The 23,173-nt window shown below is 36.2% G+C and overlaps 1 protein-coding gene across 3 annotated transcripts in view; it reads left to right on the plus strand.

Moving 5' to 3' along the window:
• LOC150092935 (uncharacterized) overlaps positions 1-23,173 on the plus strand; it is a 192,724-nt gene that overhangs the window by 8,412 nt on the left and 161,139 nt on the right. For all 3 annotated transcript variants that reach the window (XM_090413390.1, XM_090413391.1, XM_090413389.1), the window contains exon 2: positions 14,526-14,937. In XM_090413390.1, the coding sequence (XP_090269516.1) occupies positions 14,772-14,937 (166 nt within the window). In that variant the 5' untranslated portion in view covers positions 14,526-14,771. The remainder of the gene's footprint in view (positions 1-14,525; positions 14,938-23,173) is intronic.

Raw genomic sequence — 23,173 nt, forward strand, 5'->3', positions numbered from 1 at the left:
ATTATAGTTTATTTGTGATTGTTGGGTAGAGGAACATTTTCAGCTAGTTCCTGAATTAGTTGATCTTGTGCAGTCAAGCAGCCTCTCCCTCCCTGCCTAGAAACTCAGGTTTTATTATTACTTTTATAAGGGTATCTCCATTAGTAATTTATAAATGTCATCTCTTTTCTTTCTGTGAACTAAATTATGCAACCTGCACCCTCTTCAAACAGTCCTCATAGTGAGCATTCCAAGACCTATCCCCAGCTTGGTTACTCATCTCTATCTGCAAGATGCCCAAGTGATGACCAGTTCTGTGCACAATATTCAATATATTCTGTATCATAGCCTTACAAAGAGAGATAACTACCTCTTTTTCTTTACTTGTCAGTGTGTTCATCATCATCCATGCAATCTTTTGAGCTATTTGCCAACTTTTGTAATATGCCCTCTGAACTTCAGCTCTGTTCACCATCATCCCAATTTCCCTAGACCTATAAATTTCGTCTAAGTCAGCACTGTTAGTGTAATACACAATATGTAATCTTTTCATCTCCCAAAATGCACAACCTTACATTTTGCAACATTAAATTGACAACGATTATCCTTCCTCCTTACTGCCAATTTATTTCAATCACCTTGCAGGATATCTACATTACCTTTATTGGTTATTGCCATTTCCAGTTTTTCATCGGTTAACAACTGAATATCTCCCCATAAGTCATTCACCTGTATATCATTGATATACAAATTAAACAGTAGTGGTCTTGACACACTCCACTAGTTGCCCTCATAAATTTTTGTACTGTTGCTGTGATTCATGTTGAACTTTCCAGAACAAATAAAACTGGAAATAATTTTATCAGATAAAAAAAAAAAAAGCTAGATTACTTCACAAATCCCAGTTTAAATCAGAGAGACTGTTCCTGGAAACAGCCCTGGAATCAGTTAGCCAAGTTCTACAGGCTTGGTTAACTGATTACATTACACCACCCTATTTTCCTGTCAGTATTAATAACAGAAATTACCAGGGAGAGCCACTGTCACCTTCCATGCATATGATTGTTCTTGAAGTCATTTCATCCCCTTTTTTCACTGACTGTGTGCTATTAAAGTGACTCTGATAATACTTGTGTGATAATGCATGTTATGCTATTTTAGGTTATTTTTTATGACCAAGGTACTCCATCCAGTTTGTCTGAAATAATGAGTTCCACACTGGTAGAGGATACTGTAGACAGCTGGGAAGGGTTGGGGGAGAGAGAGAGAGAGAGGAATCCTGGCAGTTCTCAATTTCTCAGGAAGATGAATATTGTCAGATTAATTATTTATATGGCAAAATATTGCCATGTAAATAATTAATTTTAGTCAATAAATTATCTATCTTAGTTCTAGATTTCACTCCACCATTTCTGAAGCTTGCAGAAATTGGAATAGTTGAAAAGAGAAAAAAGCAAGAAGTGTGAGGTAAGAGACAAGAATGTATGAATAAATGATAGAAAGAGGGTAAGGAGAAAAATTTTTATTCCACGATAAGAGGAGCACTTAATGAAAGTGTGGCTAAATCTTTTATTCCTGGTGTGAAAATTGATATCAGTGAAGCTGTTAGGATGCAAAAAAAAAAGTAAGGAGAAAGAGTTGATTGTTTTGGCTGGTGCTGTACTTAAATGGATTCAGAATTGGTGTCTAGAGAGAACTTATTTTATTTACAGAGAACTTACTTCACTGAAAAAACTAACACTATTAGGGTAGGTGCAGGCATTCATGAGGCAAGTGAGGGTGAGAATAATCAAGAAATGTGGAATACTTTCTCTCAAGCAACAGTAAAAAGGAGTAGTCAACATAAGGTGTAAAGGTGGGCCTAAAAGGGATGCTATCATTTAGTTAGTACTAATACAAGAAGTCAGGAATTAAAGAATTTTTTTTCATTGGATAATGCAACATCGCCATTATCTGCCAACTTGACTGTCAGAAGATGATGCAGTTAAAGAGGGATAGAATGTGAATGGTATAGTATTTTCAGAATAGAAATGATAGAATGGGAGCAGGGATAGTGGTGATGATAGATGAATTGCAGCCAAAAAAAAAAAAAAAAGAATAGAGACAGGTGTATGTGGATGGCAGTTCATTGGAGGTAATCTGGTGTGAGATAAAGACCAATCAGACAAACTATACAGTTGATTGCTGTTGTAGGTGCCACGGGATGATTTGGAAGATATGCATTAGAAAATTAGCACAACTGCAGAGACATAGATTGGGATGGTGAACGTGCACATCGCTGGAAGGAAATGGAATTTATGCATCTGAAAGATAATTACTTGAAGCAGTATTTGATGGGGGAGACTAGGTTTGAGAATATTGGATCTGGTCACAGGAGCAGATTTATCCATAACCAAGGTAGCCACATTGCTTTCAATTGAGAAGAATGATCATTCAATCTTGACTTGGGAGATTGCAAAACATGAAAATTTCAGTTAAGAAACATGCAGAACTGCATGTTTCTTTCAGTTAAGGTACATGCAGAACTGCAGGGCAGGTAATTATGATAAGCTTAGAAGACAGCTTGAAACAATGCCATGGCATGAGATTTTGCAAGGGAAGGATGCCAATAGTGCATAAGAGGTGCTGAAGGGTATCTAAAGAAAGCAGTATCAAACTGTATATCCAAGGTCAGAAGGATAAATTAGGAGTTAGAGGGATGGGTAGTATCATTAAGCAGGAGCTTCAAACAAACAAAAAAAAAATTGTCATGGTGGTGGTGGTATATAAGGAGAAAGGTAATCAGTGAGCTCACGAGCATCACAGGGCTGAGGCAAGAAATGTGGCCTGCATGGTAAGGAATGCAAAATTGGATTATGAGAAGAAATTAACTGAGCAAGGAAGAATAACAAGTCCTGATGGTAGTGAGGTGACAGAAGCAGATAAAATAATTGAGTTACTGAGTAGCCACTTTGCAAGGGTCTGTCATCTAAGTGAGGATATTGTTGTGACTAAGGCGAGAATCGAGGTTGAATTGATGAATTGGAAGCATTTAGAATATCGCAGAATCCTAATGCAAATATGGCTGTGGGATGAAATGGCATAACAGCTAGCATACAAGAATGCACAAAGGAATTGACAATGTATCTTTGGCTAGGCTGTTTAACTTAAATTCTCAGCACTGGTAAAGTCCCAAAGGGATTGGGACTTTACCAGTGCTGCAAGTGACTAGAAGTTGGACAAAAATAGTTCCTTTTGCATAATGGATTATCTAAGGCTGTGGTTGCAAGCTATAGACAAATCGGTATCTCAGGGTGGTGATAAAAGTATTGGAGAAGTTGGTCAGAGACTATTCAGGAATGGATGGATAAGAAATATGGTATTCTGCATGGAGCAGCATCACTTTGTGAAAGGTTGGTTATGCCTTAGTAATTTACTTTTTTATTATAGTGTGACAACTGAAATGAATAAAGTGAATGGCTACGCAATAATACAATGCTACTGTTGTATCCTGTCAAATGCTTTTGACAAAGACATTTGACATGATATAGCATGGAACTCTGATATGAAGGTGGCTGATGGACAGATACTAAAAAGTATTTGGAGGAGCAGAATCTAAGAATCCAGGAGGAAGCAGGTGACTAGTGGTGTTCCTAATGGCTCTGTGCTTGGACCTCTGTCGTTTAATTCATACATAAATGATATAGGAAATGATTTGAAGAGAAATATTCAGTTGTTGCTAATGATGCAAAACTGGGTTACATGATAATTAATCATGATGATCAAGAGGCTTGCAGGATAATTTGAATAAGCTTGCCAGTATAGGCAAAAGGTAATCATTATCACCATCATTCTAGGTGATATCCTATTTCTGTCTTTCCTCTGAGTAGTTTATAACCTCTTCCAGTTAATAAACACCTCTAAGAATGTATATTTTTGACCTTTCTCTTCTTCTTTTCAATGTTATTTTCTAATACACATAACACATTCATTATGTCTCCATGTGTCCCAGGAATTTCATATTTCTATCTATGGTTTATCTTTTCCAATACTTGGCTCCCTTTTATTTAATGCAAGACTTTGTTAATTTTTCTTTCTCTCAAATTTATTGCTTTTTTCAGTCATCTGCTGTCATAGTCCAAGTTCCCATAACCATATAAGAATATGCTCCAAACAAATGTTTTTATAAATCTTTTTTGTATGTCTTGAGTTATCTTACTTGTAATAAATGATCTCTTTTTCTTTAATACTTCTTTTGCCTTAACAAATTTTCTTTGGATTTTATTATTATTATTACCCAAGATCCCATGGAGTTAAAGACTCATCTAGGAGGTCCTTTTATCAAACACACAGCTCATCATACTGTGCTTTAAACACACTCAAATTCTCTGCAGACACCGCACTCTCAGGCAAGGCATTCCAATCATTCACAACTCTGAATAAAAAAAAAAACCTGCTTTTCACACCCTCTTTATACAGCTTCTAGGGATGACCTCTGATTCTCCCACTATATTCTGTAGAACCTCTCCAGCATTGATCCTATAACAACCCCTTAATAACTTGTAGGCCTCTATCATATCTCTCCTCCTCCTCCTCCTGTCCACCAGACTCTGCAAGTTGCATCTTCTCAACTTTCCATCATTTTGCTTGTTTGATATTCTTGCTTCTAATTATTGTTTTGTTTGTCTTAGGATAATTTTAGGATAACCTTCCACCATTATTTTAGATTTTGCTGCATTTAAGTCCATAATCAGATAAAACATCATCCATCCTAGATAATCTGTTTTAAATCCTGCTGATTCACAGCTAATACAGCTATACCATCAGCAAAGTGTATCATATGTATCTGCACTCCATCTACAGTTACCACATTCATTCCTTTTATTAATTTCATTGCATTCTGACAGTGAACAATGTCTTATACCTTTCTTTGTTTCTACAGTTGCTTCATTTTCCTGTATTTGTATCTTTATTTTCTGGCTGGTATACAATTTCTTAGTCCTCTATCTCTCCAGTCTGTTCCGATTTCCTTCATTATTTGAAAAAGCTTGTCCATTGTGCATTATTGAATGCCATTTCTAAATGTGTAAACACAATGTGTGTAGCTTTACTTCACTTCACTTTACTTTATTTACTAGTAAAGGAACTAGAGAAGCTTCACTTATTTCTCTAGTTCCTTGACCATTTTGGAATTCAAACTGATCTTCGTCTAAACAACATTCCGTTTTTGATTTTATTCTATGCCTCACTATATTTAGCATGATCTTTGAAGCATAATTAAGTAAACTTAATATTCTATAATTTTTAATGTCCGTTGCATTCCCTTTTTTGGGTATTATTACCATAAAATCAAATACATCCTATCCCTCTTGATAGATTATCCTAATCACTTTAAATGAGGCTTCTTGTGTTGTGTTTCCCAAATTTCTTAAAATTTCAGCAGATATTTTTCATCTGTTCCTAGTTTACAGTTAGATAATTCAGCGATTGTTCTTTTAATTTCTTCATCCAGCATCTCTGGTCCAAGATTTTCTTTTTTTTTTCTACTTCATATCTAGTTCAATAATTTCACTGTTCATATATTCTGGTTCAATAATTTCATGTTCATATTTTCTCCATTGTATAAGTCCTCAAGATATTTCTTCTATCTCTTTGTTACCTGTAAGTATTTTTTCCTTTTTCATCTCATACAACTTTATGATTGCAGGTATGAATGATACAATTTTCAGATTACAGGTATACACTATACGCAGCAATTATTTGATATACCTTGTCAGTTACTCCTGCTTTTAATTTATATTGAACTTCATTACATATTTCTTCTATCCAGTTCTCCTGTGCTTTATGGCAGTCTTCTTTAATCTTGCTCCTTACTCTTTGATACTGTTCCTTGCTTTCTACAGTCTTCTTTTCCTTGCTTTATTTCGTTCCTCTCTTAACTGAAGTATCACATTTGTAAATTTGTACATCCTAACACTTTGTGTGCTGATCTTTTAGTTATTTCTTCGATGACTGCAAAATCTTTTTCACTGTTCTTCTCAAATACAGTCTTCTGCAATCTGTCTTTTTTAAATTCATAAAATCTGAGGTCTTCAGTTGTTCAATATTCCATTTCTTCCACCTTATTCTATGTATTTCGTATGTTTTATTTTACATTTTGCAATAACAAGTGTGTGGTAATTTCTATTTCATCTACTGGATAGCTGTAGCTTGACTTGAGTTACTTTTTATATCTACTTGACTAGTATGTAATCAATCTGGTTTCATGTAACATCTCCTGGTAATTTCTGTGTAGAGTGTCTTCATTTTGGTACTTCAAAAACCATGTTTTCAACTATATAAGACTGTGTTGTTTACAGAAATCTAACAATCTTTCTCCTCATACATTCTTCCTGCCTGATCCAAATCATCCAGTTTTTTCACATTCGCTGTCCTCTTTAACTAATGTTATTGGTTCTCTAGTTGCCTTATGTGCCTCTTCTGTCTCATGATCTTCTGAATTAGCTGTTGGCATGTATACTTCAATTATAGCAAGATCCACTGGGTTGCTGTTGGGGATGGCATCAGTATTCTGTCATTCAGGTGATAAGTATTTTTTACTTTCTCTGATCTTTCCTTAGTAACAAGCCTACACATTTTGTCCTTTCTCTCCTCCACTATAGATGATTCTGTGGCTTCCACTCTAGCAGTTGCCATTACCCTTCCATCTAGGTTCATTAACTCCTAGATACTCTCAATATTGTTCTCACATTCCAAGTTCCAATCCACATTGGCATTTCTTTACATTCCTGATATATTTTTCCTCTCGCTAGATAATTTACTATATTTCTTTTCATTTCTGCATTATGTATATTTGCTGTATTTTGCCTGGGGATTCATAGCATCCTTGTCCCATTAAAGGTTTTTATTTATTTATTTTTTTTATGTTGGGCTCATACATGAGAGGTTGGTTGATCAAGCTATAGTATGTTAGTACCGTATATGGGTAGTGGAAAGGAGAAACTTGTTTACATTTGATTTAAAAGCCTGTTCCACAGTCCAGCAATAGTAGCAGGGATGCAGGAGGAGGAAAAGAAACTTGTTCTGTGAGTTTCAAGGTGTACTGTGAAAGGATGTTGGCTGGCAGCTGTATTTGTTCCAATGGGCTTAGTATGGAGTGGGAGAATTATTGATGCTGTTTTAGATGAACATTTCCCATGGAAATATTTATAGAATATACAAATTACAGAGACCAAACATCTATGTGAAAGTGGGGGGAACGAGTTGGTAAGAGATGGGTCATTTATCAGTCTAATTGCTCTCCTCTGTATCGAATCAAGCATTTTGAGGGCTTTTAGGAGCCCACTCCGAAATGGGATGTGCGGGAGGATGAATTGGACTCTGAAGCTCAATCTTTCCAAACTAGCAGAAGGGTGCTTTTCGGAGTGGGATTCACATCTAGCGCACACTGTTTTCGCTTGTAGCACCGCTCTCCATACAGCAACAAGGGAGTCCCCTGCTGTTGTGCTCTACGGATTCGAGCCCCCTTTTCCCAATGATTTCAGAAATTCAAAGGCGAGCACTGGATTCCCAGACATCGATGAGTACTTGAACAACCTCATCAAGGAAAACAGGCTGGCACACGATGTGATGGCCGAGTCAAGTAATGCGTGTTCCCAACGTGCCCGGTCTTGTGCAAATAAATTAAGAAAACACAAAGACTTAAAACTAGGAAACTTAGTCCTATTGGAGCAGAACGCTGGGAGGAAAAAGGGGGGGGAAATTTGGAAGGAGCACCACAGTGCCGTTTGAAATTGTAGAAAAACTATCCCCTGTGACATACAAGATAAAGAAGACGACGCGTCAGGGAAGAACCCTAGTAGTCCACTCAGATCGCCTAAAATTGTACAGATGCAGATCAAGTAGGTTGGTCTGTCTAGGCAATTCCCTCGAAAACATCTGAGTGAAAGGGGGGGGAGTCAACAGAAAACAGAGGCTGTCAGGGGAACATGATGAAAACACATCCCAGAGCAACCCTGTACATGAGACGGAGCAACAAGAGAGAAGAGCAAAGCCAGTCAAAGGAATATCTTCCCGAACACTTCAGATATAAAGAAGCACCGAATATATATCATGAGAATGAGCAAACTCAGTCATGTCATGAGGAAACTATACAGTCTCATGAGCCAAGATACGTACTATGGCCCAGAAAGAATGGAAGGTTCATCCCCAGAGAATTGAGGGAGAAGCAAAAATAGTTTTTATAAAAAAATTAGAAAAACTTTTTTTTTATAAAAAGAGGGGTCCTTTGTTAGATCCTAAATGAAGGAATCTTGGAAAGAAATTATTCATTTGGAATCTAACATATAAAACTTGCTGACATAGAGAAATACCTGCACATCAGCTGTAATTAAAAGTGAAACTTCTTCACTTTATGTAAAATTTGTATTCTTTATTTCAAGTGCCTTATATTTAAGCTGATGTGATTATATTAAGATTTCATTTTTAAGTATGTCTAAAAAGAGAGATAATCTGATTTAAATTTAAGCCTCACTTAAGCTATGTAAAATTTACTGTGAGTCAGCAAAAAATTTGCTAAGTAATAATTCCTGGAAGGCATAAAGCTACACGTGTACAGCGTAACGCTAGCGGCTATAGCTTACTCGGAAAATTATGTTGCCATGTATTCTGTGAATCCAAATATAACAGGGTCGTAAAAGCGAAGGATGAAAAGATAAGGGCCATGTGCAAAAGGGGGACTGAGAAAAGAGGGCGTTCTATAGAAGAATATAAGGGGTTGAGCTCGTATCGGAACACTCTTTCTGGTCGTAATGTTTTCCTGTTTTGGTGGTTCAGAAGTTGGCGGGCAGTTTCGTGTAAAGGGGGGGGTTGAAGTCTGTGATAAGATGTCGGACTGCGAGCGTTCTAAAAATGAAGTAGGATTCTATGCTAAGCTGAAGGTAAAAGTTCCAGTCCTAGCAGAATCAAGCCGTCGCTGAAAAGTCCCATCAAGTTGTTCCTGAAACGCAAAGATTTTGAGTCCATTTTCGGCAGAAGGAATGAAGATAGCTTAACCCCTACGTTGGCGTATGGACAGCCAATAGATGAGAAGTATCCAGACATACGCGTGGTGCAGCAAAGCTCGATAAGGTGCAATTACTCTAATTTTGTGTGAAAGTTCATTAGAAGAGAGAAGATTGTTCACGAATGTGAAATTAAGAATTGTATTCTAAAGAACTCTGCGGACAGTCTCTATTTAGAAAGTTAACTTCCTTTGAGAGTAGGAAGAATTGTTTGGAAGAGATCTTTTGTAAATTTTGTATATGTGATAGGATTAACTTGATGCGATAAGAATAGTAGAATTTAGTATCTCAGTAACATTAGAATGTTTGTTAGTTTTCTCTTGTGAGTAATACTACTGAAAGGTATTTAGCTTAACTTCATATCATTTGCTATCTATCCCAATATGCAGTTACTATGTTTAGCATGCTTTATAAGATTTAATTAATTTAGAAAGTGTTAACCTCTTAATTCGAGTTTTATTTTGTATTGAGCATAATTGAGTGTATGAATTTTGTATTGTGTTTTAGATATTCCAATAAACATGTCATATTTACCTGAACCTGAGTCATGCCTGATTACGATTCCAACTTACCACTTATAAAAATAGAACCTATTTTGGCAGGAAGGATTTAGAGAGTGAATATAATAATAGATTTAGGTCACGACTGCGATAATCTAAATCTATACGGCAGTTAAAGTAAGATATTGTGCAAGTAATCTTCAGACTCTAGTGTTGTCTCCCTGAGCAAGGATCTTTTCTGCTATAGGATACTGGCTGGCGCAGCAAAATATAAATTTGCCAGTATCTAAAAAGGAAACAATCCTAGATATAAGAATAAGATAAAAGTAAGAGAATAAGAGAATAAATTGCAAAAGATAAATATTTAGCAATAGAGCAGCCTGTAGGATTTTGATTGTATAAGGTTTTAGGTAAGAAAGGATAGATTTAAGTAAACAACTAATTAAGCATAAATATAGAAACATCGATATAACATTAGTAAGCCTTTGTGCCAGACCCAATCAAAGGCTTTAGAGATATCAAATGCAACCACTTGAGATTCGCCAAATTTCTCCATGGCATTTGTCCAGAGATGGGTGATATATGAGAGTAGATCTCCTATTGATCGGCATTGACAGAATCTGTATTGGTGGTCGCTTAATAGCTGGGTATCTTCACTTCATCTGAAAACAAGACTAAGAATCTCCAAATGCTACATATGGTCCACATTATTATATGGAGTAGAAACATGGACACTCTCCAATCTGAGTGTGAAAAAACTGGAGGCCTTTGAAATGTGGATGCTGTGAAGAATTATGAGGATATCATGGAAAGACAAATTAAGAGGTACTAGAGATGGTAGGAGTAAACAGGAGCCTGATGAAAGAAATTAGAAAGAGAAAAGTCAGCTATTTTGGACATATTCTGAGATATAACTCCCTACAAAGGAAACTTCTTGAAGGAACTGTTGAGGGAAAGAGAAGGAGAGGAAGACAAAGGCTGGAGTGGATGAAAAATATAGAAGATTGGACCTATCTCTCATATGAGGAATGCAGCAGAGAGGTGCAAAATAGGACATGGTGGAGACAAATGGTAGTCGATCTCCTGGAGGAAGAAGACACCTTGAAGGTAGAGTAGGAGTTGAGAATTGGTTTTCTCCATCACTTTAGATAGGACTGAGGTGAGTGAGATAGTGCAGTAGTTAGATGGCAGTGATTTGTCACCCTTTTTAGGAATGGGTTGAATATAGGCCAATTTCCAGGCTTTGGGGTATATACCAGTGGAGTAAGAGACATCTGCGCAGATGCCACCCTTGGGTCAAAAGGAGTTAAATAGCATGTAGTTTGGAAGGTTGTGGATTGTGCTAGGGAAAGGTGAGATTTGAGTTTCTGTTAAAAAGAGTAGGTGGAGTTTGGTGGACTGCAGAGGATAGTGGAAACTATTGAGGTTGGAGTTGAGGCCATGGATGTTGGTGAAGTGGATATGCAAGGTTCTGTGAGGCATGGATTTGACTGTAATGGTATTGTACGTTTCCTATGCAGTGCCTGCATACTGGTCTCTTTGTTGGCTACTAGTGGCTTCACTTAATTTTTGCACTAGTTTGTTATGTATTTGTTGGTTGTCACAGGTCACTTTAACGATACAGAAATTTTGTTTCGTCCTTTCTTTTGTTTATGGGTCTGAAACAATGGCATTTGATTATATTTCTGGGATCGAAGTTGCATTAATGCTGGGGAACTTAGGACTATGGTTTGAAGTTTTCTCTTCAGAGCAGTGTGCTTGGGAAAATAATGTAGTAATTTCCCCTTGCTTTCTGCACCATTTTGTAAATAATACCTAGATTACTGCCTCTTGCTATTCTCCCCCCCCCCCCAGTAGGTAAGGAAGAGAAGGCAGACTCCATTGCATGAGACGAAAAAAATAGCAAAATAGGAAGGATTCACCCTAGCCCTCAAATACTCTGATAGCATTGGAGGGGGAAGGAGCAAGAAGAGAACAAAAATATCTAGAAAGAAGAGTAGGGACCAGTCTACAGTTAATATAACAGATGTATATTACGTGAAGTAAGGCATGGTCCAGCATCAAGTACCCTTGGTTCGCCACTCCCATGTTCACCAAACTTGGGATATAAAGCAAGTGATGTAGAAGCTTGCAGGATGATGTGAATAGGCTAACAGTATGGATAATAGGTGCAGCTTAATGTAGAAAAGTGTGAAGTTAGGCATTTTTTGATAAAACGATTATAGTTCCATCAGTGTGGTGGAGTACTTAAGTAAATTGATGAAGTTAGGGATTTGGGAGCTTTAACAGGCACAGTTGAAGTTCAGAGGGCATATTGCTAAGGTTGCTAATGTAACCCCCATAGAATTACTTGATTATTGAAAAACATGCAAACAAGCAGATATAAGGAAGTTATTCCTCTTTATAAGACCTTGATACATTTACATCTAAATTACTGTGCTCATGTATGGTCACCTTGGTTTTTGGGGATGAGGAAGTGGTGGAGGGAATTTAGAGGTGAGTGACCAAAATTTTAAGTGGTCTGTGCAAAATGCTATCTTGATGATAGATTGAAATTTGTGGGTTGCAAAAGTTGATTTCATAGGGGAAAGAAACATTTAAAGTTACTAAAAGGGTTTTATAGGATTGATAGAGGGGAAATATTTAGCACTTGACTGGGGGATGAACAAGAGATCATTTCCTGGAGGTTGAGTAGGAATGTAGTTAGCAAGAATATGAGGACTAGGTTTTGCTTGGAGAATAGTAAATGAGTGGAATAGGTTGCCAGTCAGTTGTGAGTGCTTTCTGTTAGCAAGTTCAAGGGGAGAGATATATTTCATTGATTGGGTCTCCTGCAGTGAGTCTTCAGATTCCATGGAATTTGCCTCTGCAATAATAATAATACTCTCTGGTGTCTGCCCTCCCCCTCACACACACACACACACACACACACACACACACACACACACTGTCCATGTTATTCATGTCATCATCTTCATTCATATCCATTCTCATTGGCTCTGACTTATGTAACCATTTTTGTCTGGTATCTGTGCCTTTGCAAAGTCCAGCAGTATCATGGTGTAGCTGTTTCCATTTCCACTGTCACCATTATAAAATGTAAATAGCTAAGGCAAGATCTACCTTTTATAAATCTGTACTGCCCACCATTGAGTATCATATTCCTATCTACTCATTCCTAAATACCACCTTTAACTAACTTTTCCAATACCTTAATTACCACTCCTGAGATACTAACTGGTCTGTAATTAAATACCTCTAACTTGAAGCATCCTTTGTGTAATGGAAATATCTTCTTTCCATTTCCTAGGAACCTTACCAGAGCTGAGACTTAGATTGAACAACTTTGTTTGTGCAACTGGCGGTACATCTGATATTATAGTAATACATGAGTTGACATGCCATCCAGTCTCAGTGCTGTATTCACATTGATATTTTTTAATATGTTGAGCACTTCCAGTTTGCCTAAATTCTCACATTAGCCTCAGGCACGTCAGCAACTGCCAAATGAGGTTCATTGTGGCCTTTTTACATATTTTGTCAATTATGTATCTTCAGCATTTACAAATTATACTTTCTCAAATGGTGTGTATTTTAATTAATTTAAAAAAAAATCAACTACTATTATTAATTGATCTATTGTCTGTGGTTAGCATTTCATCCTTATCTACTGTTCAATGGTTAGTGCATTATTGTATTGTATATTAATTTGTCACTAGAGACCACTATTAGCACTTGATGCAATGTCAGCTTGATTCGAAAAAACAGTTCAGTTTTGCACGCTATATTGTAAATTTGCAAATGGAACCGATTGAGCTCTCAGAAGACAATTCTTCCAGATTTCAATGAGATTTTTCTCATTGAAATCTGGAAGAATTGTTGAGTATCCAAAAAATGCATTAACATGCTTGACATATGCAATCTTGTTTCAGCACAATCTACTGTTGTGATTCAGCATTCTTGCACATGGTTCAAATTAAGTCGTGCTTCAGATCACAAGTGACGAACACCCACCTGTAAGATCAACTGAAGCTAAAGACAATAATATTGAACCAAATATCTCCTTATCCAGCAACATGCAATTTCATTTAAGTCATTAAGTTTTGTACTACTTAGTTAAATAAGTTGACTTAAAGCTTGTATTCCTAGAATATAATAAAAAATAGTGTTTTTTTTTTTAACTGTTGAGATGTTTAGTTTGTAGAAGTTCATTTTCAAATTATTAATTTTTTTGTACATAAATAAATAGAGTTTTAATAGATTTTTAATGTTATGATATTGATATGATGGATAGGAGGAAGAGGGGGAGATATGATAGAGACCTATCATATCTCCTCCTCTTATAATATAACATTATATAACAACTCCTTAATAACCACAAGTTATTAAGGGGTTGTTATAGGATCAATGCTGGAGAGGTTCTACAGAAAATAGTGGGAGAACCAGAGGTCATCCCTGGAAACTGTATAAAAAGAGGGTGTGAGTAGGGGAGTGAGAAACAGGTTTTTTCATGGAGTTATGAATGATTGGAATGCCTTGCCTGAGAGTGTGGTGTTTGCAGATGATTTGAATGTGTTTAAAGCACAGTATGATGAGCTGTATGATAAAGGACCTCCTAGATGAGTCTTTGACTCCATGGGGTCTTGGGTAATAATAATAATAATATTCATGCCGTATCCATGTGACCTGTATAATTTTAGCAAATTTTATTATATGTGAGGTGTGTGTGGGGACTTGTGAGGAATCTGTGAAGTGATATGTGGCCTTCTAACGCCTAAAGGTTTGCCAACTCTGGTTTAAGGTATCAGTGATAAAAGTTGGATGGTCAATAATAGCACTAAGGCTATATTAGTTTCTAGTTGTAGCCTGTAGTTTTTTTGGGGTGGGTTTGAAGTAATATCTAGTGCTTAAACCTTAGAAACAGAATTTTGATTTGACTTGATTAATTTAGACAGCCACTGCTATTTTATATAATGTATGCTTATAGAATATTTTTCTTTTACAGTGGAAAAAATTCTGTCATGTGTTCATTGGATTTGTGCTTCTATTTTGTGGCAAACACTGCATATAGATTATATTGGTATATGGAATTATTGCTGAAGGTTTGTGTAGCAGTCTGATGGAGATATCAAATAAAACTTGTGTATAAAACTTCCTATGCTCATGTTTTTGTATAGCTGAATATGAAGTAAAATTTCTCATGGATCTTTGTGAGATGTGACATGGATTACTGTACATAGTGGCTATATGTATGATTATCATAATGTCTTCAACACTAAATGAAGCAAACTTGGACAAAAAATTTCAGAATGTTACTAACACACAGGACAGCATTCAGACATTATCTTTATGGATTTTACATCATAAAGCACATCACAGAAAGATTGTTGAGATTTGGATGAAAGCGTTAAAGAAGGGTAAGTTTTGTATTTCTAATCCTTAAATTGCTTCAGAAATAATTAGCCTATAGCTGTTGTTCTTTGTATACATATAGCTTACTCTGATGTATATGTAAAATGATCTTTATATTTACAATACTGATATTTATCTCACAGATACTAGTATGAAGTCTCTTGAAACTAATATGGTGATTTGTTGTCTGGCTGATAGTCATGTTCTTTGGCCATCAGCTTAGCAGATAATATTAAACTGATATGGTGCCTTTTTTCCTCCATAAACAAATCATGTTAGTTCTGGTGCATCTTGTTTGATTTAAACTGCTCACTGATTTACTGTGAATTCAGTACGTGTCAAATTTCTTAATCAGATGTATTGAATTGGATTATTGGATCCGTTTTTCCTGATCACAGTTTTGATAGGTTATTTCTTTCTTATTTCAAGGATAAACTAGTGAATAGTTTCTGTTTGGGATAGATACTACTAACTAAAAAAAAAATGGTCAATTACTAATGCCCGTGTGTGTGCATGTGCTCTTGTGGCAACATTTCTGGTTCCATAATTCTAGATTGCCAGATTGAAAGATTGTAGGTTTCATTGTAGTAACTTTTTCAGCTAGTGCCCAAATTAGTCAAAAACTTTGCTTGCAAATAGTCTTCTGAAAACTTTCTTTTTATTATTATTTATTTTTTATTATTTGACACCTCCGTGGAGTCCAAGAACTCATCGAGGGAGGGCACCTGCTCTACAACTCCTTTTCCACCATTCATTTACCAACTGACCGCAGCTACACCAACACCATCTACCGCCGACCACTGCTGGTATTTCCACAGACAATCACAAACATCCATGCCCATGGCGGGATTCAAACCCACAGCCTTTTGCTGGAGAGCGGATACGCTATCCACTCGTACAACCAGGCTGGCTAACCTCAACTGAGAAAAATCAGTTGTATAATTCGCATTGTTTCAGATAACAATATAAATTATGATTTTGCATCACCAAATAACAATATCTGTTATAATCTTATCACACTGCCTTCAAAATAATTTGTAACCATGAACTCTGCCATTGTTTGACAGCTAAGGATGGAAACATTCTACCCACCGATTTCCATAAAAATTATTAGAGGATTTATTTATGGGATACTGCACTTCTTAATTTCTATTTTCTATGCTAGATGGTAGTATGAGGCCTCTTGATTTCTGTTTATATGTGGCTGTTTTGCAGATTAAGGAGAGGATAGTAAGTTTGTTACAACTCAGATTGCAAATTCCAGAAACTAGCTACTTACCTTTTTCAAGGATAATCCACAGGTAAAGCTTTCTTTCCCTTGGGTTTGGCTTTGAATATTTGTGATGGTTGATGCTGTTAACATATATTAAAAAATTAGTTTAATTTATGTATTCATAAGGGTAATTGCTATTTAGGGTACATCATAAAAAATCAAGTTTTCTATAAATATAATAATATCCATGCCACTTTTAAATCACTCATTCACCTAGCTACCATCATCTATTCTCCTAAGGATCAACTTCAATCTCTTGCATATCCTGGAGTGTATGAAGTTTCATTTGTCTGCATTTTAGCCTACTTTGATAGATCACCATCCACCTTAAAGAATACAAAAATTACATCCACGATCATTCATATGGCAGACCATGCTCTGGATATATTCCTTTATAGAGGATTAAATGGAAGGAAATATCTGTTACGTAGAATTCACTATAGGTCTTAGTGGATGCTGATTCTAAAATAGTCTCTATGAAGCATTATCCAGCTTCAACAATTAATTTGCCAAAGATCTGGGAGACTCATTTTTGAGATAACTTTTTTAGTTACAATTTGAATTGTTTCTCAACAGTCTAGTTGAGTGCTCTTGCTAGTCACAGTTGTCTAAAGATGCTGGGTAGGTAACATATTAGTAAGTGCACATATTAGTATAATACAGTACCATATTAGTAAGTGCACTAAATTAATTATTTTTTTCTTTAGATGTTGTTTATACAATGAAGCACTGTTAATATAATGGAAAAAATAACTAATGTACTGCCATACTGTCCTTTGGGTATGGATATAAGGTAATACAAGTCTTCCAGATTTTGGCTAAATTAATACAGCCATAATTGTCTTAGTTTGCACAGGTCTTTATTTAATGCTGGCTCCAAAAGTAGTACTGTGGTTTTCTGGCATTAATCCTGTGCAAAGGAATATCCACTATGTGGTCTTTAATCCTAACTTCTCATAATGCTTGTAACATATGTATTTCTTATGTTTTTAGGGTACTGTTATTCTTCATTCTGCCTGTATTAGGTTAAATTGCAAGTATAATGCCCTCTTGGATGTGAGAAAAGGATGGAGTTAGTGTTTAGGAGAAACTGGTTGCTAGTTTACTGTGTTTAAAAATGATATGAATATATGTATCATATTGACATATTTATATTGCCGGCATGTTTGGCCAAGTGGTTGATATACCTGCTTCAACAGGCTGTAAATTCAAATTTCACCATGGATATGGTTGTTTATGATTGTTTTTAGATGAGATATGTATGTCATGCCTGATGTGTGGACTGTTTCCCTGTTTAGTAGACGATTGAAGTGTTTTTAAAACACTTCTTGTTTGGTCTTGAGAGCAGAGTTTCTAGATTATGTAAATATTTTAATAAAATTTAAAAAATCCTTAGTCTGTCCATTTCACTAATCTATTATAGGTTTACAATCTCTTGCAAACGGGAGTTATATTAATAAAAAGTTTCACTTTTAGCTATCTTTTTAGATGAATCATAGATATGAGACATGGAATAGTGTTATATGGTATTTGTCCTATCAACTGGCTTTCCACTTTTTTTTATCTTTGATTGCATTTTTCTTCTCTTGATATTTGGGTTAATGCAGTAATCACTAGTGTTTAGCATGCTAGTTTACTTTTTCACATTAGTGCAAAATTAAGCTGGCACTGTGCCTTATCTTGAGAGTTGTAGTAGGGCTTCTACCCATGAAAGTAATTGAAATATCACTTTATTTTCCCCCTTCACAACAGCCTGTGTTGAATTTTCACATAACATAGATTTTATATTGACTTAGTTCTTTGCAAATAAACTTTACCTTGAAAAACCAGCTGTGTTGTTATTCTTTCTCTCTCTTTTTTTTTTTTTTCCCTTTCATCACTAGTATGCACCAGATCACATAGCTTTTAGTTTTATTTGTGTTGGACATTGTTTTTAGTAAGAAATAACAATACAAGACATTAAAAAAAATCTAAAGATTAAAATATTTTTAATTTAAAAATGGAAAATTGTGTCAGTGGTCTTATAGAAGGTTTTCTGGTAAAGAAGAGGAATTTTTTTAATTAGAGAACCTCTGTTTTTAAAAAGGTGGTTTGTATGTACACATTGTGGTTCAGCTGAGAATGAGAGAGAGAGAGAGAGAGAGAGAGAGAGAGAGAAGGAAAAATTAAGGGGAGAGTCTTGTATGGCGATTCTATCATAAGAGGTGTGATTAGCAAGAGTGACAAAATCATGCTTTCTGAGTGAAAAAATCAACTATGTTAGTGAGGCTATTAGAATGCAAAAGGGCAAAGTAAAAGAGTTGATTGTTTTAGCTGGTACGAATGTCTTGAAAGTTAAGATGGTGAGTCTGTTGCTGTGGTATGGCAGAGTTGAGCTGAGAAGGAGGGCCATAATAGCAAATGAGTTAATAAGTGGGTAATGCAGAAGGAATGATTTGAAATTTGTGGAGTGATTTTGAGAGACTTTTAAAAGGACTTATACAAGAAGAATTGTTTGCATCTGAATAGATTTGGTGCTCAGAGTCTGAAAAAAATGTTGTTGAATTAAGCGAAATTGGATGGTGCAAAATCAGGCAAACTAGAGCTTTTAGGGGAGGAAAGCTGTTGGGTGATTACACAGATACCAGTGAGGTAGTTGAGTGTAAGAGTGTGCATAAAATGCCTAAGTTAGTACCACTAGTAACTAACCAGAATGGAATAGTTAGTATAAAGTGTAAGGACAGCAGTAGGCCTAAGGAGCTATTGCACTTCATGTATACTAATACCAGGAGCATTCGGAACCAGAGGAGAGGAGTTTTGGGCATTGGTTAATTCATTCTGACCAAATGTTATTGTCATTAGTGAGACATGGCTGATAGAAGATGATATAGTTGGTGGGGTAGAACAAGAAGGGTATATGTGTCCAGGGAAGATAGAGAGAAAAGAATAGAGGCTGCAGTATTATGGATGATAGCTGATGAACTGCAAATAAAGAGAGTAGGAGTCCAACTGCAGGCCAGTGAAAATAGTACATTTGAGGCCATCTGGTGTGGTGTGGCAGCCAGCAGAACAAAATATACAGCCAGTTGCTTCTATAGACCAGGGGTTGTAAAGGATGTTGGGGATGGTATGCATTGGCAAATGAGCTCAATGAGCGGAGGGTAGGTAATTATTATGAGGGACTTCAACTATGGGAACATAGATTGGAAGGAGGAAAGGACAGTTGGGAGGAAGGAAGGAAATGGAATTTATGCAGTTACTAAGGAATAATTACCTGAGGCAGCATGTGATGGAATGTACTAGGGGTTTGAGTGCTCGATCTAGTAATCATCAGGGAATTTGTCCACAGACCACATTGCCACTAATCGATGAGAGTGATCATATGGTCTTGATCTGGAAGGTGGCTAAATGTGTAGAATTTTCAGTTAAGAGGGAATGTATGTGGAATTACAGGGCTGGTAAGTATGACAAACTTAGGAAATTGCTTCGATCAGTGCCTTGGCATGAGACCTTGCAGTTTCTCATGCCAAGTAGTAGTATGTAATAGCAGACTACATACTACTAGAGTTGTGAGAATAAATCAAGTGGCACCTAAATGGATGAATACATAATTAAGCAGGAGCTACAAAATGAGAAAAATTTGTGGAGGAAATTCAGGGAGAAAGGTGACCAGCAAGCACACGAACAGTGCAAAACACAGATTAGAAGGATAATCAGTGTGGTAAGAAAAGCAAAAGCAGAGTATGAAAGGAAATTAGCAGTAGAGGCCAAAGATAATCTCAGAGTTCTTTTGGTATGTTGTAAGTAAAAAGAAGAATGTTCAAGGCAAAATCATTTTAATGAATGCCAATGGTAGGGAGGTAACTGAATCAGGCAAAATAGTAAAATTACTAAGTGAACACTTTGCAAGTGTATATCATCCAGGTGGAGATATTGCAGTAACAAGAGATTTAAAGGCTTATGTTGAAATTGAGATAAATGAACTGGAGTTGCATAGCATATTACAGAACCGTGATGTGAATACAGCTATGGGATTAGATAGTATACCAGCTTGAGTTTTATGAGAAGGTGCTAGGGAATTGACAGTGCCTCAATTCTCAGTTCTGGGTTAGAGTAGAAAATAGTTCCACTACATAAAGGAGGTTATAAGACTCAATAGCAAATTACTGACCGATGAGCATATCGGGTTCATAGTCAAGGTACTGGAAAAGTTGGTCAAGAGCAAAATACAGGAATGGATATACAAAAATGTGATACTATATGGGGGGGGGGGGAACATGATTTTGTGAATGGTAGGTTGTGCCTCACGTTTTATAATGTGACAACCAAGTTGGATAAAGGTAATGGATTTACATTTGATACTGCTGGCAAAGGCTTTTGACAGGGTACTGCTTGGAATTCTAATTAATAAATTGCAGCACATGAAGATGGATATGAGGTTTTTGAAGTGGATAAGATTGTGGTTGATGGAGAGATACGAGAGAGCAGTTTATTCAGAAGTAGAGTCCAGTAGAAGGTCTGGATGTTGATAGTGCAGGGGAAGTAATAGCAGACTATTAGAGTTAAGAGAATAAATGAAGAAGGCCTGTGACTGGTGGCTCTGTTCTGGGGATGCTACTATTCAATTTGTTTTCTGACAATGCAAAATTGGGTAGAGCAATAGTTAATATGGATGATACTAAAATTTTACAGAATGATTTGGATAGACTGGCAGTCTGGGCAAAGGAGAATGAATGTCAATTTAATGTGGCAAAGTGTAAGGTTATCCCAGTGGTGTAGTTAGAGCTTTTTTGCCACCCCTCTCAATACACACCAAAAATATTACAAAAAGTCAAAACGACGTATAGGGAAATAAATTTAAACACTGTTTATTTTTGAAGTAAAACTTTAATTTCAACATTATTTTTCTTGCTTTTCCGTTAGCAAAATCGTCAATCGCATTGGTGAAGCCTATTTCATAATAATATAGGTAATTTGTAATCTATTTTATTTAGAAAAACTCCTCTCACAACTAGCAACACTTATAGTAATTGTGAGGAAAATTTGCAGTAGTATTACAATATTTGGAAATGAGTTATCAAGACTGCATTTTAGAATTAACTGCAAAGGTTCAAAGTGCTGCCCAGGGCAGACCACCCCCTCTGCTCCTCCCTAGCTACTCCTCTGGGTTATGCATTTTGGGGTGAAAAGATTATCAGCTGTATACCACATTGCTGGAACTGTAATTCCACTAAATTGATGACACTAGGGATTCGGGATGTTAGTAGATAGGGGGTTAATGTTCAGAGGGCATATTGCAGAAGTGGCTAAAGCAACTCATCAGTTTTCTTAATTACTGAAAAATACCCTGATGAGCAGAAACAAGTAGATTAACATGATTAATAAAGAGGAAATTTTCCAGAGCAGGTCTGGTGGTGGGAAAACTAGGGGCTATCCATGGAAACTGAGCAAGATGTAGTTGGCAAGGGTGTCAGAAATAGATTTTTTGCTTTGAGACTGATAAATGAGTGGAATAGGTTGCCTGAGTCTGTTGTCTATCACACTCAGCTTTTCCTGCAAAGCAAAGTGTGATAGATGCTATGCAAATGTTGGATAGTGTTTGGCATAATGTGTAGGTCCTCCCTTGGGGACTCCATGGAGTAGCCAATAATAATAATATTAATATATTCACATGGACAGAACATGTCCTTATTGACCTACCTTAATTTTGATATCTTCTGATTTGTTTATGATAGAACATGTACAGGTGATCTGACACAGGAAGTGATCACCATTTAGTTTTAATCAGGATAAAGGCCAGTGCCATATTGATAAGACAAATGCTTACAAAAGTTTTAAAAAGAATTAGTCAAGTAGCTTTAAGCAGTGAACTGTAGAACTGATAAGTACAAATTTTATTATAGAGAAATGAAAGAGTTTGAAAATGGGAACGGGCCTTTGCAAAATTTGAAGAAAAATGATTGATTCAGCATGGGTGGCATGTAGTGAACTTGGAATCATGAAGTTAGAAGCAGTCGTTAAAAAATGAAAAATTTTGGAAAGTCAGCCGACAGGTAGACAATATAGAGAAAAATGTAAGATAAGAGGTTGTTATATATGAATGTCATGACAGTTGCAAAATGTTTGGAGGCTTTGAAAAAAAAAAGATCGGAAATGAGGGGAAAGAGTATTGTAAAAGGAATTGAAGATGCTGTAGGTGACACAAAACTGAAGATAAAGATAATCTGCATGTCTGGGATAATTATTTCAGACATCGGCTAGTAAATTTGTTAAATGGAACAAGTATGAATAGAACAGTGATAGGAAATATTCAAGTACATATCAATACTTGGGGATCAAAAAAAAAAATCAGAAGTCTGAGAGGCAAGGCAGTTGGAGTAGATAACAAACGATCAGATATAGAGATATACAAGTTTTACAGTGGTCACACAACATAATTCAGAGGGCCTTGTCATAAAGTTGAATTCTGGATGATTGGGGTAAAGCTCTTGAGCATATCCATCTGTGAAAGGAAATAAAACTAAATGCAAACATTACAGAAAAATTCTTCTATTCCAGGTAAGATTTATGAAAGCAAACTGTAGAAAGAAAGGCATGCAGTTTTTAAGGTGTGCCTGCAATGGAATAGGACCTGTATATGACTGATGGACTACACTTAAATGGATTTAGAGCTAGGTGTCTGAAGAAAATTTTATTCACTGAGAGAATGGAAGTGCAAAATCAGGAAAGTGGAGTTATGGGGGAATTCGTGTGTTCGTGTTTTCTAATATAGAAGCATCAGAAACAAAGAGGAGTAGTTTATTGGCTTTGCTTAGACTTTAATGAGATTTTGTTGATGGACCAGAATATATTACAGGGAAATGTAAGAGATATTGTATATTTAGTATAAGGAAGGTGGCCATCATAGTTTATGCAGCTGTAAATATGGATATATATGCAGAATTGTGCATCCAACAACAATTCATGGTGATAGTCTATTAAATTAAGGC

Source organism: Typopeltis vanoorti, chromosome 24, assembly GCF_054136105.1.
Source record: "Typopeltis vanoorti isolate ZY-2024b chromosome 24, IOZ_Tvanoo_1.0, whole genome shotgun sequence".
NCBI lineage: Eukaryota > Metazoa > Arthropoda > Arachnida > Uropygi > Thelyphonidae > Typopeltis > Typopeltis vanoorti.